Source organism: Cheilinus undulatus, linkage group 1 (assembly GCF_018320785.1).
Source record: "Cheilinus undulatus linkage group 1, ASM1832078v1, whole genome shotgun sequence".
Taxonomy (NCBI): Eukaryota; Metazoa; Chordata; class Actinopteri; order Labriformes; family Labridae; genus Cheilinus; species Cheilinus undulatus.
In genome coordinates, this window is record NC_054865.1 from 142,840 (window position 1) to 159,527 (window position 16,688).

General features: G+C 41.8%; 1 protein-coding gene across 3 annotated transcripts in view; it reads right to left on the bottom strand.

The window, feature by feature from the left end:
* iqgap1 (IQ motif containing GTPase activating protein 1) overlaps positions 1-16,688 on the bottom strand; it is a 93,757-nt gene that overhangs the window by 30,941 nt on the left and 46,128 nt on the right. For all 3 annotated transcript variants that reach the window (XM_041789263.1, XM_041789282.1, XM_041789272.1), the window contains 7 exons: positions 14,342-14,425; positions 13,879-13,950; positions 12,034-12,103; positions 5,812-6,176; positions 2,482-2,645; positions 1,949-2,173; positions 153-293 (listed from right to left, as the gene is read on the bottom strand). In XM_041789263.1, coding sequence (XP_041645197.1) covers positions 153-293; positions 1,949-2,173; positions 2,482-2,645; positions 5,812-6,176; positions 12,034-12,103; positions 13,879-13,950; positions 14,342-14,425 — 1,121 coding nt within the window. The remainder of the gene's footprint in view (positions 1-152; positions 294-1,948; positions 2,174-2,481; positions 2,646-5,811; positions 6,177-12,033; positions 12,104-13,878; positions 13,951-14,341; positions 14,426-16,688) is intronic.

Sequence of the window (16,688 nt, forward strand, 5' to 3'; positions counted from 1 at the left end):
AGTGTGGTGTGGCATGGGATGGTGTAGAAGTGTGGCATGGAATTGTGCATGAGTGTGGCATGGAATGGTGTCTAAGTGTGGCGTGGCGTGGGATTAGATGGTGTATGAGTGAGCCATGGTGTGGCGTGACATTGTCTGATCATAGGACCTACGGGATGGTGTCCACATTGACAATGATGGCGGACAGGAACTTGTCTGTGATGGTCTTCATGTTCTTGATTGATGCCTCCAGTCGAGTCCTCACCTCCTCATGGGTCATTGCCTGCTCAGGTGTCACGTCGTACGGCAGCTTACTGAGGACAGTGAGGAGGACCGAGGAAGAGAAGACAGAGAAGATTATGAATGGACAGAGGTCAGAACTCAGGGGACTACAAGGACCTAGAGGACTACAGAGACCAAGAGGATGACTGAGACTTAGAGGACTACATAGACCTAGAGGATGACTGAGACCTGGAGGACAACTGTGACCTAGAGGACTACAGAGACCAAGAGGATGACTGAGACCTAGAGGACTACAGAGACCTAGAAGATGACTGAGACCTAAAGGAGGACTGAGACCTAGAGGACGACTGAGACCTAGAGGACGACTGAGATTTAGAGGACTACAGAAACCTAGAGGATGACTGACTCCTAGAGGACAACTAAAAGCTAGAGGATAACTGAGATCTAGAGGACTACAGAGACCTAGAGGATGACTGAGACCTAGAGGAGGACTGAGACCTAGAGGATGACTGAGACCTAGAGGACGAATGACATCAACAGGACTACAGAGACCTAGAGGACTACAGAGACCTAGAGTACGACTGAGTTCTAGAGGACAACTGAGACCTAGAGGACAACTGAGATCTAGAGGACTACAAAGACCTAGAGGATGACTGAGACCTAGAGGACAACTGAGACCTAGAGGACCTAGACCTAGAGGGCAACTGGGACCTAGAGGACTACAGAGACCTTGAGGACTACAGAGACCTAGAGGCCTGCAGAGACCTAGAACCTAGAGGATGACTGAGACCAAGAGGACTACAGAGACGGAGAAGATGACTGAGACCTAGAGGATGACTGAGGCCTAGAGGACTACAGAAACCTAGAGGATGACTGAGACCTAGAGGGCAACAGAGACCTAGAGGACGACAGAGACCTAGAGGGCTACAGAGACCTAGAGGGCAACAGAGACCGAGAGGACTACAGAGACCTAGAGGGTGACAGAGACCTAGAGAACTACAGAGACCTAGAGAACTACAGAGACTGAAAAAGGCAAAAGAGACCTAGAGGATGACTGGGACCTTGAGGACTACAGAGACCTAGAGGACTGCAGAGACCTAGAACCTAGATGATGACTGAGACCAAGAGGACTACAGAGACCTAGAGGACCACAGAGATCTAGAGGACTATAGCGACCTAGAGGATGACTGGGATCTAGGGGACAACTGAGTCCTAGACGACTACAGAGACTAAGCAGATGACTGAGACCAAGAGGACTAAAGACACCTAGAGGACGACAGAGATCTAGATGACAACAGAGACCTAGAGGACCACTGAGAACTAGAGGACAACAGAGACCTAAAAGACAAAAGAGACCTAGAGGATGGCAGGGACCTAGAGGACTAAAGAGACCTAGAGGTCAGCCGAGACCGAGAGAGTGGCTGAGACCTGAAGGACTACTGAGACATGTGGACGACAGAGACCTAAGAACAAAGAACTTGAAGAGAGTGAGACATTCTAAAGACCACATTAAACACATCAGTTTTCGGTTTCAGGTTTCAGGTTCATGAAACAGTCAGAATCAGTTCTATGTTCAGGTTCTGGATTCATGAAAAAATCAGGATCAGTTCTAGGGTTTAGGTTCTGGGTTTATGAAACAGGTTCAAAGGTGAGGAGGTGGTGACCCATCTGAGGAGGACCCCACAGAGCATGTAGGTTGTGACTAAGCAGGTCCACCTGGACTCACCTGGCCTCTCCGGTCTGGGTCTCCATCTGGTTCACCCAGCTCTTGTAGATGTCCACTGGATCTGTCTTGATGTTAAGGGTTTTGTCGTCCATGATCTCCTTGACTACAGGAGCCAGGATCTGTCTCAGAGCGTTCTGTCCTCTGGCACCCCGGTGGAAACTGACCACCATCTTGATGACTGTGGGGTTTCCTGTGACGATCTCCTTCATCTGGTCGACCTTTGACCTGTGGACATGAGTCAGCATGTTAACCTGGTCGTCCGTGCTGGTTTGGGTGGTAAAGTTTGGAGGTTGTTCCAGCGGAACCTTATGAGGAAAACCGTGTCAGACAATGTCAACATGACTGCCTCAAACCTTGGGACGTTCTAGGTCTGGCTGAGATGAACTTTCAACAGAAATGATGACAAAGATGACAATCAGGACATTTAGTTACAGGACAGAACTATGCAGAGGGAAGTGCTTCTCATGGGGCCTCCCTTCACTTAAACAGCCCCTGGTTAGTATTCAGTATTCTGACAGGATCCTGGTCCTTACTTGATCTCCTCCTGCAGCGCAGTCTTGAACAGCTTCAGCAGCTGGTACTCCTCCCTTTGGTTGGAGGCGTAGTTATACAGCGTGAAGATCACAGAGTCCATGAACTTAGTGGATTTATTCTGTGGCATCTGGAAGATCAGCTTGGCTAGGTAGGTGGGGTTGGTCTAAAGGAGAGAGGACATTAGAAGATTAAAGAATAAAGATTTATATTTAATAAAATATATTTTATATTTATGAAATACATTCAACACATAAAACAAAGATTTTATATTTAAGAGGAGGAACAATCAGCACTGCATTACAATAAAGATGATTTGAAAAGCCATCGTCTCTTTTATCATATCTGTCCTTGTTTTAAACTCATGGTTGTATGTTTTTGTCCCTGTTCTGACTCCGTAGAGGACGGTGAAAGCAGGTAGAGGAGAGGCTGATTGTCTCTGATTGATTATGGTGATGTTCTGTACATACATGCATCTTCTCAATGCCTTAACTCTTTAGATACTGTGTACCACAGGGCGCTGAAGTTCATAACCAACACGAAATCCCAAACTCAAGATTGTTCTTGTTGGTTGGTCTTCTTTGGCCACACATAGGCTAAATCACTGGCACCTTCTTATTTATAAGGCTTTACTAAATCTGCTTCCATCTCACTTGTGTAATTTCATTTATGTCAAAAGTTCTGGAAGCTCCAGTCGTCGCTCTGTGACTCAGTCACAGGATTTACTTTTGCTCTCTGTACCCAAAATCTATCTTTCATTGGTAAAAAGAGTTTCAGGTCTGCTGCTCCTGCAGCCTGGAATCTTCTTCAGGAGACCTTATGTCTTGGGGAGCTGGGATCTTTAAATCTTTTTAAAGGTATATTAAAGGCTTTGGAAGAAAATGTTTCAGGTTGTAGATGTTTGAACTGATGACTTTCTGATCTGCAACTTAGATTTGGGGTCTCTGTGATTTTAATTGCTTTGTTTTTGTGTCTGTGTCTGTTAAATGTGCTGCTGCCTGTCTCGGCCAGGACCCTCTTGTAAATGAGATTTGTAATCTCAGTGAGGTTTTCCTGGTTTAATAAAGTCAAGGTAAAATAGGAGGACAGTGAAAGCTCACCTGTAGCAGTTAGAAGAGATACTAAAAGCTCACCTGTAGCAGGTAGAAGAGATACTAAAAGCTCACCTATAGCAGGTAGAAGAGATACTAAAAGCTCACCTATAGCAGGTAGAAGAGATACTAAAAGCTCACCTGTAGCAGGTAAAGAGATACTAAAAGCTCACCTGTAGCAGGTAGAAGAGATACTAAAAGCTCACCTGTAGCAGGTAAAGAGATACTAAAAGCTCACCTGTAGCAGGTAAAGAGATACTAAAAGCTCACCTGTAGCAGGTAGAAGAGATACTAAAAGCTCACCTGTAGCAGGTAGAAGAGATACTAAAAGCTCACCTGTAGCAGGTAGAAGAGATACTAAAAGCTCACCTGTAGCAGGTAAAGAGATACTAAAAGCTCACCTGTAGCAGGTAGAAGAGATACTAGAAGCTCACCTGTAGCAGGTATAAGAGATACTAAAAGCTCACCGGTAGCAGGTATTAGAGATACTAAAAGCTCACCTGTAGCAGGTAGAAGAGATACTAAAAGCTCACCTGTAGCAGGTAGAAGAGATACTAGAAGCTCACCTGTAGCAGGTAGAACAGATACTAAAAGCTCACCTGTAGCAGGTAAAGAGATACTAAAAGCTCACCTGTAGCAGGTAGAAGAGATACTAGAAGCTCACCTGTAGCAGGTAGAAGAGATACTAAAAGCTCACCTGTAGCAGGTATTAGAGATACTAAAAGCTCACCTGTAGCAGGTATTAGAGATACTAAAAGCTCACCTGTAGCAGGTAGAAGAGATACTAAAAGCTCACCTGTAGCAGGTAGAAGAGATACTAAAAGCTCACCTGTAGCAGGTATTAGAGATACTAAAAGCTCACCTGTAGCAGGTATTAGAGATACTAAAAGCTCACCTGTAGCAGGTATTAGAGATACTAAAAGCTCACCTGTAGCAGGTAGAAGAGATACTAAAAGCTCACCTGTAGCAGGTAGAAGAGATACTAAAAGCTCACCTGTAGCAGGTAGAAGAGATACTAAAAGCTCACCTGTAGCAGGTAGAAGAGATACTAAAAGCTCACCTGTAGCAGGTAGAAGAGATACTAAAAGCTCACCTGTAGCAGGTAGAAGAGATACTAAAAGCTCACCTGTAGCAGGTAGAAGAGATACTGAAAGCTCACCTGTAGCAGGTAGAAGAGATACTAAAAGCTCACCTGTAGCAGGTAGAAGAGATACTAAAAGCTCACCTGTAGCAGGTAAAGAGATACTGAAAGCTCACCTGTAGCAGGTAAAGAGATACTGAAAGCTCACCTGTAGCAGGTAGAAGAGATACTGAAAGCTCACCTGTAGCAGGTAGAAGAGATACTGAAAGCTCACCTGTAGCAGGTAAAGAGATACTGAAAGCTCACCTGTAGCAGGTAGAAGAGATACTGAAAGCTCACCTGTAGCAGGTAGAAGAGATACTGAAAGCTCACCTGTAGCAGGTAGAAGAGATACTGAAAGCTCACCTGTAGCAGGTAGAAGAGATACTGAAAGCTCACCTGTAGCAGGTAGAAGAGATACTGAAAGCTCACCTGTAGCAGGTAGAAGAGATACTGAAAGCTCACATGTAGCAGGTAAAGAGATACTAAAAGCTCACATGTAGCAGGTAAAGAGATACTGAAAGCTCACCTGTAGCAGGTAGAAGAGATACTGAAAGCTCACCTGTAGCAGGTAGAAGAGATACTGAAAGCTCACCTGTAGCAGGTAGAAGAGATACTGAAAGCTCACCTGTAGCAGGTAGAAGAGATACTGAAAGCTCACCTGTAGCAGGTAGAAGAGATACTGAAAGCTCACCTGTAGCAGGTAGAAGAGATACTAAAAGCTCACCTGTAGCAGGTAGAAGAGATACTGAAAGCTCACCTGTAGCAGGTAGAAGAGACACTAAAAGCTCACCTGTAGCAGGTAGAAGAGACACTAAAAGCTCACCTGTAGCAGGTAGAAGAGATACTGAAAGCTCACATGTAGCAGGTAAAGAGATACTAAAAGCTCACATGTAGCAGGTAAAGAGATACTGAAAGCTCACCTGTAGCAGGTAGAAGAGACACTAAAAGCTCACCTGTAGCAGGTAGAAGAGATACTAAAAGCTCACCTGTAGCAGGTAGAAGAGATACTGAAAGCTCACCTGTAGCAGGTAGAAGAGACACTAAAAGCTCACCTGTAGCAGGTAGAAGAGACACTAAAAGCTCACCTGTAGCAGGTAGAAGAGATACTGAAAGCTCACCTGTAGCAGGTAGAAGAGATGCTGATAAGCCTCCAGTTTGAGCCTCTTCTCCTTGCTGAGCGCCTTCAGTCCCCCCCTCTGCTTGTTCATCATCATCATGTTGGACAGCTGTCCTTTGTTCTTCTTGGTCAGCTTCTTGCTGTGGGACACGACTTCCTGCAGTGTGATTTTGTTCTTCACCAGCAGTCCGATTTTAATGTCCATCAGGTTCAGGTCGTTTTCCAACTGCTGATTGGACCGGATTTTGGTCACCACCTCCTCACGGAGACGCATCAGCTCTAGCTCCTCCTGGAAGTCCTGATCGCTGTGGTCCAACAGGTGGACAAACTTCCTGACGACCGCCATCGGAGGATCCTCAGCGCTGACTGAAGAAAAGTAACATTTAAATGTGAGATGTCCATCAACATTTAGATGCTTTAAACCAGGGGTGTCAAACTCATTTTGGGTCAGAGAATCAACAGAGAGATGATTTTCCAGCAACATCCATAAGACCAAATACCGATATTTAGGCTGCTGGAATGTTTACGAATATAGATGATCCAATATTAGATGCACATACCATTTATTAAGGCCTGAGACCTTGGAGCGAGGACCCTACCGTATCTGTATTGTTTCTTTCTTCTTCTTCATCATTATTATTATTCTTTTTCCGACACTTCGAGGTCGATTTCGGGGCCCTTAAACCCCCTAAAAACTCCTGGATTATTGCTCATCTGGTCAGGACCTGCGAAAAGTTTTGTAATCTGGTGTTTTTGGACTTCGCCCTCCAAAAACGGCCGCTAGGGGGCACCAAAACCAACAACTCAGGAGCCCCGCCCACAAGTTTGTCCGACATGCATGAAAATCGGTACACATATGTATCATGACTAGTAGTGATAGGGAGTTCAGCTCTTTTCAGGGAGCCGGCTTTTTTGGCTCGGCTCCCAAAGAAGAGCCGGCCCTTTCGACTCCGGAATGGCTCTTTATTTAGGATCTTTTGTAGCCCTTTATTTTACCTTAACTTCGCAAAAAATAGTGGTTAGTGTGTTGAAACCCCTTTTGCATTCAGTGTTTTATGAGAAGCCTTATAATTGCTTAATTTTGTGCATTTATTCTGTTACAAAACCAAAATCTTATGTTTAGCATTTAAACTCCACTGGTTAGACGCTGAGAAAGCATTTGACAGAGTGGATTGGCTGTTTCTGGAACACACTCGGCAAGATGGGATTTCATTCAGACTTTGTGGGTTGGATTAAAGTGCTTTACCGCGGCCCCTTATCAAGAGTGCGAGTAAATGGACATTCTTCTAATAATTTTAGTTTAAAAAGAGGAACCAGACAAGGGTGTCCTCTTTCCCCAGTACTTTTCGCAATTAGTATAGAGCAACTGGCTGAAATGATAAGAGAAAATACTCAAATACTAGGACTATCATATGGAGAAGAAATTTATAAAATTTTGTTATACGCTGATGATGTAATTTTGTTTGTCAAGGATCCCCTAACATCTATCCCAGTACTCCTAAACTGTTTGAAAGAATTCGGAAAAGTATCTGGTTACAAAGTAAATAAAGCGAAGTCAGAAGCTATGATGCTAGTTGGTAAGTGGCCCTCTGAGCTGAATGGGAAAGTGACATTTAATTGGCCAAAGTATGGATTCAAATATTTGGGTGTTATGATTACTACTGAGACTTCGCAGCTGTATAATACATATCATGGTAAATTAATTGCACAGATAAGATCGGATTTGACACGATGGGAGATTCTCCCTCTCTCCCTTTTAGGTAGAATTGAGATGGTGAGGATGAACATACTACCTCGACTATTGTTCCTTTTTCAGCCATTGCCAATATGGATACCATCATCTAATTTTAAATTGCTTGATAACATGATCTCTGCATTTATATGGCAGAGGAGGAGGCCTAGGATCTGATTAAAACTGTTATCTAACCCTAAAAAACAAGGAGGATTCAATTTGCCACACCTGAAATTCTACTATTGGGCAGCACAGCTGCGTGGCGTGGTTGAATGGGTGTTGCAAAACAAAGAAACAAACTGGATTGAACTAGAGAGACATGCATGTACATTTGTACCTCTTGAGACCATCCCATTCTTGGATTAAAAATAAAAAAGGAGAGAACTTAAGAGCAGAAATGAATGGATGAAATGCACCCAAAGAGTGTGGTTTCTTGTCAGGACAAAGACAGGCGCACCTTTGACAATCTCAAGGGCCGTAGAAATTGCCAAAATCACGGACTTTATGCCAAATAAAATAGACACTGGGTTTAAAAGATGGGCTGAGAAAGGTCTTATAACTATACACCAGTTGTTTGAAGGAAACACTTTAAAGTCTTTTAAACAACTTCTGGACAAATATGGTATATGTGCTAGAGATTTTTACCGTTATTTGCAAGTTAGAATTATCTATTGTCACATAAGGATTGGGACAGACTGAAACAATCGCCTACACCAGTAGAACTTTTCCTGCTAAAGTGTAAAGATGAAAAAAGTACTAGGAGGGCAGTTTCAGTCATTTATAAGTGTTTACAAATACATTTAGCAGGAAACTCTTTGGGTACAAAAGAAAAGTGGGAATCAGAAATGAATGTTGTTATCGAAGAGGAAAGCTGGGAGGAGGTGTGTGAGAGGGGTCACAGAATAACATGCAGTCCAACCTGGAAAGAATTTAATTGGAAAGTGAGGATGAGATACTTTAAGACATCTTTAATGATATCAAAATATGATAAAAACAAAACTGACCAGTGTTGGAGGAACTGTAAGCAGGTTGGAAATCACACACACATTTTCTGGGACAGCCCAGGTCAAAAAATTTGGCAAGGTATTCAATCAGAAATACACTCCATTCTTAATGTCGACTTACCACTGGATCCAGCGTACTATGTCTTAGGCTTAATCCCAGATGGGGTTATGGATAGGAGAAGACTTAAACTGTTACATATTTTCTTACTGGTAGCGAGGAAAATGATAACACTGTGCTGGCTCAGACCACTGCCTCCCACCCTAACCAATGGAGAGAGAGGTTAAAGAAGCTGCATTTGATGGAAACAGCCAAACTCCATGTGAGATTGGAGGAGTTTTTAGTTCTTTGGGCTCCTGTCATTGTTTATTTTAGATTATCAACCAAATGAGGACAAAGGATTTGTGACTGGAGGACAGTTGCTTCTGTACTTGATTTGCCCTCTCTTATAACTGTTTTGTGTGGGAAATCATGATTGATTTTTCTTATCTATTTTTTTGTTTATTTACCCCTTTGTGAATAAGGCTTATTTTTGTATGACTGGACACTTACGTGTGCTTTTAGAGGCATGTCTTTGCAAATGTGCAATTATTATTTGTGTATGTATATTTGTGTGTGTGTGTATGTATGTATGGAAATGTGTATATATACATACATATATATATATATATATGTTTTTTGTTTTTAGGGTTAATTCTTCACTGAGTGAAGAGACAAAGTGAGAGAGGAGGAGATGTATCCCTCCTTGGTGCACTAGTGTGCTCAGCACCAAAGTTTAAACTACGGAGTGAAAACTTGACTTCTAAGCCCACGTCTGTCCGTTCTGTCAGAAGGGTTAGGGTAACCCTAACCCTAACCCCACTCGCCATGAACCGGGGCATCTCTGTGCATAATTCTGGATGCCTTTTAACACTGCACCAAGTACAAACATGCCTACCTGTCATGTCATAGGACAGCCTGTGTCTAGATTAGAATTACACGTTCAGTTATAAAGTAGCTTTTACCGTTTGATGAGAGTGGGTGTTAAATACGCCACAGATTTTATAAACCAGGTCCCATTTAAACACAAGAGATCAATACCATAATGTTGTCTTCTTGATGACACCAAATTAAACTGAATCTAAATAAATATAATTGATATTAGTCTGGCGTGACAGTTTAACCATAATGAAGGATGAAATCAGTCAGGAGGTTGAACTGAATCTCTCACTCCTTTAGGATGAGAGAGTTAATTTCATCATCTTTGATAAATCTGTGCAACTTGTTGAAAGACAATCAGACAAAGACATCCTTCTCCTTTAGGCTTGAAAAGACTGTAGGCTCCTCTCTAATAGACAGAATGCTTGCTAAGCTGAGGTGATGTCTTTACTATGATGCTCCTCTCTGCTTTAAAGAGAGTTCATGGAGCCACATTTAACTCATTAATCCCATTATACTAAGCTCTATCTTCAATATAATTACAGATAGTTTATAAAAAATAGGGGACATTTTGAATTTTAAATACCTGAGAAAGAAATATTGAAAATTAGTTTTTCCAAAAATAGAGACATTTATAGAACAGGTGAGGATATTTAGAGATTATTATAGACATTATGGGGATATTTAGAGACATTTATAGAACAGGTGAGGATATTTAGAGATTATTATAGACATTATGGGGATATTTAGAGACATTTATAGAACAGGTGAGGATATTTAGAGATTATTATAGACATTATGGGGATATTTAGAGACATTTATAGAACAGGTGAGGATATTTAGAGATTATTATAGACATTATGAGGATATTTAGAGACATTTATAGAACAGGTGAGGATATTTAGAGATTATTATAGACATTATGGGGATATTTAGAGACATTTATAGAACAGGTGAGGATATTTAGAGATTATTATAGACATTATGAGGATATTTAGAGACATTTATAAGCAGGGGAGGATATTTAGAGATTATTATAGACATTATGGGGATATTTAGAGACATTTATAGAACAGGTGAGGATATTTAGAGATTATTATAGACATTATGGGGATATTTAGAGACATTTATAGAACAGGTGAGGATATTTAGAGATTATTATAGACATTATGGGGATATTTAGAGACATTTATAGAACAGGTGAGGATATTTAGAGATTATTATAGACATTATGGGGATATTTAGAGACATTTATAGAACAGGTGAGGATATTTAGAGATTATTATAGACATTATGGGGATATTTAGAGACATTTATAGAACAGGTGAGGATATTTAGAGATTATTATAGACATTATGAGGATATTTAGAGACATTTATAGAACAGGTGAGGATATTTAGAGATTATTATAGACATTATGAGGATATTTAGAGACATTTATAGAACAGGTGAGGATATTTAGAGATTATTATAGACATTATGGGGATATTTAGAGACATTTATAGAACAGGTGAGGATATTTAGAGACATTTATAAGCAGGTGAGGAAATTTAGAGATTATTATAGACATTATGAGGATATTTAGAGACATTTATAGAACAGGTGAGGATATTTAGAGATTATTATAGACATTATGGGGATATTTAGAGACATTTATAGAACAGGTGAGGATATTTAGAGACATTTATAAGCAGGTGAGGAAATTTAGAGATTATTATAGACATTATGAGGATATTTAGAGACATTTATAGAACAGGTGAGGATATTTAGAGATTATTACAGACATTATGGGGATATTTAGAGACATTTATAGAACAGGTGAGGATATTTAGAGATTATTATAGACATTATGGGGATATTTAGAGACATTTATAGAACAGGTGAGGATATTTAGAGATTATTATAGACATTATGAGGATATTTAGAGACATTTATAGAACAGGTGAGGATATTTAGAGATTATTATAGACATTATGAGGATATTTAGAGACATTTATAGAACAGGTGAGGATATTTAGAGATTATTATAGACATTATGGGGATATTTAGAGACATTTATAGAACAGGTGAGGATATTTAGAGATTATTATAGACATTATGAGGATATTTAGAGACATTTATAAGCAGGGGAGGATATTTAGAGATTATTATAGACATTATGAGGATATTTAGAGACATTTATAGAACAGGTGAGGATATTTAGAGATTATTATAGACATTATGGGGATATTTAGAGACATTTATAGAACAGGTGAGGATATTTAGAGATTATTATAGACATTATGGGGATATTTAGAGACATTTATAGAACAGGTGAGGATATTTAGAGATTATTATAGACATTATGGGGATATTTAGAGACATTTATAGAACAGGTGAGGATATTTAGAGATTATTATAGACATTATGAGGATATTTAGAGACATTTATAGAACAGGTGAGGATATTTAGAGATTATTATAGACATTATGAGGATATTTAGAGACATTTATAAGCAGGGGAGGATATTTAGAGATTATTATAGACATTATGGGGATATTTAGAGATGTTTTGAGGACATGTTTTACTCACTCAGGGTCTTGTAGTCGTCCCTGGCTTTGTTGGCTCTGATGAAAGCTTGAATTTTCACCACATCATTGATCTGTAGTAAAAATAAAGATAAATTAATGGAGCTGATTGATGAAGTTCATTAGAAACAAGACCAGAGGAACCCAGCTGTCACAGCTCTTAAGGAGACATCCATCTCCGAGATAGCAGGAGGGACGCAGAGTCCTTGGACACTCACTTCCTGTCAGAGTGAATTGATGCTGAGTCATTAGATAAATGAGCTTCATCAAAACTCTCATTAACGGACACAAGCATCCTTTTTTCAAACCGTTGACAAGGATGGTCTTAAATTGACCTAACTCTCCACCAGTTAGACCATTGAACCAACAAACAAAAGTCACAGGAACCCTCACTCTCCACCAGTTAGACCATTGAACCAACAAAGAACAGTCAGAGGAACCCTAACTCTCCACCATTTAGACCATTGAACCAACAAAGAACAGTCACAGGAACCCTAACTCTCCACCATTTAGACCATTGAACCAACAAACAAAAGTCACAGGAACCCTAACTCTCCACCAGTTAGACCATTGAACCAACAAACAAAAGTCACAGGAACCCTCACTCTCCACCAGTTAGACCATTGAACCAACAAAGAACAGTCAGAGGAACCCTAACTCTCCACCATTTAGACCATTGAACCAACAAAGAACAGTCAGAGGAACCCTAACTCTCCACCATTTAGACCATTGAACCAACAAACAACAGTCACAGGAACCCTAACTCTCCACCAGTTAGACCATTGAACCAACAAACAACAGTCACAGGAACCCTCACTCTCCACCAGTTAGACCACTGAACCAACAAACAAAAGTCACAGGAACCCTAACTCTCCACCAGTTAGACCACTTGAACCACCAAACAACAGTCACAGGAACCCTAACTCTCCACCAGTTAGACCACTGAACAAACAAACAACAGTCAGAGGAACCCTAACTCTCCACCAGTTAGACCATTGAACCAACAAACAACAGTCACAGGAACCCTCACTCTCCACCAGTTAGACCACTGAACCAACAAACAAAAGTCACAGGAACCCTAACTCTCCACCAGTTAGACCACTGAACCAACAAACAAAAGTCACAGGAACCCTAACTCTCCACCAGTTAGACCATTGAACCAACAAAGAACAGTCACAGGAACCCTAACTCTCCACCAGTTAGACCACTGAACCAACAAACAAAAGTCATAGGAACCCTAACTCTCCACCAGTTAGACCATTGAACCAACAAACAACAGTCAGAGGAACCCTAACTCTCCACCAGTTAGACCACTGAACCAACAAAGAACAGCCACAGGAACCCTAACTCTCCACCAGTTAGACCACTGAACCAACAAACAACAGTCACAGGAACCCTAACTCTCCACCAGTTAGACCACTGAACCAACAAAGAACAGTCAGAGGAACCCTAACTCTCCACCAGTTAGACCACTGAACCAACAAACAACAGTCACAGGAACCCTAACTCTCCACCAGTTAGACCACTGAACCAACAAACAACAGTCACAGGAACCCTAACTCTCCACCAGTTAGACCACTGAACCAACAAAGAACAGTCACAGGAACCCTAACTCTCCACCAGTTAGACCACTGAACCAACAAAGAACAGTCACAGGAACCCTAACTCTCCACCAGTTAGACCACTGAACCAACAAACAAAAGTCACAGGAACCCTAACTCTCCACCAGTTAGACCACTGAACCAACAAAGAACAGTCACAGGAACCCTAACTCTCCATCAGTTAGACCACTGAACCATTTTCAGGGTCAGGCATACTGTTTTGAGGGCTCCGGCTCCCTGATACTTACGTGATCCTGGAAGTACTTCAGACGGTCTTTGTACTTCTTTCGGGCCTGGTGCATCCGGACCATGGCCTGGATCTGACGGACAAAACGTTCTGTTATAAACGTCATCCAAATAATGAATAAAGAAGCCTTATTGGTTATTGTGTAATAATTAAAAGTTATAACTTTCCATTCACATTATAATATTTATTTAACATCATGAAAATTCCAGTAATACTTAAACATTTAATTATTATAACATTCCTGTAACATAATAACATTCCATTGATACTTTAACATTCGATTAACAGTATAACTTTCTATTAATATTTGAACATTCAATTAACATTATATCATTCGCTTAACATTCCAACATTCAGAACACTGGGTTCTATGTTCTCCATGTTCATAGAGGCCATCACAAAAAAAAAGAACACTAGAATATGAATACATACGGAGAAAATAAAGATGCTAAAACCACATTTACCTTCACAGCCTCGTCACTGTGGTCTTTCAGAAACTGTTTACGATCTTTAAACTTCTTCCTCTGTTTGTGTCCCTTCCAGTGAGCCTGAAATCACAGAGAGAGAGACGTGGATCAGCTCCAGAGACAGAGATGTGGATCAGCTCTAGAGACAGAGATGTGGATCAGCTCTAGAGACAGAGACGTGGATCAGCTCCTTGTCCTTGGAGCCTCATTGCGCTGGTTTCCACCTTAACACCCTTAAAGGGACAATGTGTAGAATTTGGCATTTTAGCGACATCTAGCGTTCAGATTTCAGAATGAGCCGATCTGTTACCAAAACGTCACATCACTAGGCGACGAGAGGATGTGAAGACCAAAAAGTATGGTGAGCCGGACATCATTTACAGCAGTGACGAGGTGAGGGTTTATTCATTCATTTCTGTAACCATTATTTTTATAGATTATAGGTCAGTCTTCTTCTCCACCTGCCTTCCAGGTAGCTTTCAGGACCGGCGGGCAGGTTCGTATTTAAAAATCGCATTTCGCTCTTTCTGTCCCCAAAAGGTTGCCGTAGACAACATGGCGGTTCAATATGGCAGCCTCCGTGGGGGCGACCCGCGGTAATGTAAATTTATAAAGCTTTTTTCTAATTTTGTAAAAAGAAAACGAAAGTTTAAAGGGGATGATTTTGCACTTATTTTAACATACTTCACATAGATATATAAACATTATATCCCATGTACACTGTTTCTGTTTGGCAAAATGCAGCCAAATTCTACACATTGTACCTTTAAACTTCATAAACTTGGTAGTCATGAACTACAGAAACACCTAGGAATGAAAGATCTGGGCAGGGGTAGCACTCCTGATGCAACGTTCCTGAGCAAGAAGCGTTGATCAGGTAGGCTGAATGGTCCTGGTGGTGGTGAGCTGTTTTGGCTGAACCTGAGGCATTCTTTCTTGGTCGACAACTATCAGTGAGCATTTTCTTCACTCCAGACCAACCTATTCATTGGGTTCAGTCTTGTTCATTACAGTCTATGCTCAGCAGAGGTGAATGGACTCTGCAAAGGAAGCGTTCTACATCAGACTCAACCAGGTGGCAGATTTGGTGCCCAAGGGTGATGCCTTTGTGGTCCTTGGTGACTTCAGTACTACCACTGGTACTGACAAGGAGGGCTATCAGGCATGTGTTGGTCCACATGGCTCTGGACAACAAGATGAAAGCTCCACAAAGCTCCTTGACTTTGCTAGCAGTCAGAGCTTGAGGACTGCTGGATCGAGGTTCCAGAAAACTGATTTGCAGTGCTGGACATGGAGATTGACCATGTACTTGTGGGATGCTAGAGGCTGCTCAGGGAAGGCCGGGTTTTCAGGAGTGCCCAGTTCTTTAGTACTGACCACTGGCTTCTGGTCCCAACCCTGAAATTACTGCTGAGGTGCCCCAGGACAGCTGACTCTGGTCCAATCTGACTGGATGTCAGTCGCCTTGGGGAGCCAGACATTACACAGGGGTTTGCAACTGGGCTTGTGGCCACTCTTGGAACACCAGATACCGCTGGAGATCCTGAGTCTCTCTGGGCAGTAGCCTGGCTGCTGTCAGTGAACGCATCCCAGTCTGAGGAAACCATTGATGTCATTGAGGAAAGACTTGATGGCAAAACCGAACTGGGCAGGAGAATGAGGTGTGAGGCTGCAAGGGCTACGCGGAGAGATGCACAGGTGAGGGTTCATGTGAGATGATGGAGGTCCACCTGGGCTCAAGTAATGCCCAAACAGCTTACGGGGCCATACAGAGCCTCAAAGCTGGACAGGTGGTGTATGCAGGATCCAGGCTGAGGGGATCAAGGTGGGTGGTTAAACCTCCCTCTTGGGGTTACATGCTCTCATCTTCTCTGTAGGGAGAACAGGCATCCATAGATGTCCTTGTGAATCTATGTCCGTGAATGTGACAGCGTGGAAGCTGTAGATCAGTTCACCTTCCTCGGTGGACTAATGCATCGATCTGCTAACTGTGAGGTTGAGACCAACCACAACTTGGATTCAGACATGGAGCAATGGATTCACTGAGAAAGACAGTGTGGCATTCATAGTATCTGAGCATGTGTGCTACAGTCAGTCTTTGGGTCCATGGCCCTTCTGGTCTTACTAGACTCCTGTGAGGCCTGGACGTTCACTGATGACCAGAGGTGCTGACTGGACTCCTCTGTGATGACTTCTCTTTGGTCCATCTTAGAGTGCCATTGTTAGATCGTGTGTCTAAAGTTGGCGTGGTCAGGAGAGTGGGGAAGGCTGAAAAAGGAACAGCAGCTGCACTTTAACGGGTCTGATCCAGCTCACCGCATTCTTGGTGCCCAGGACCACGTGG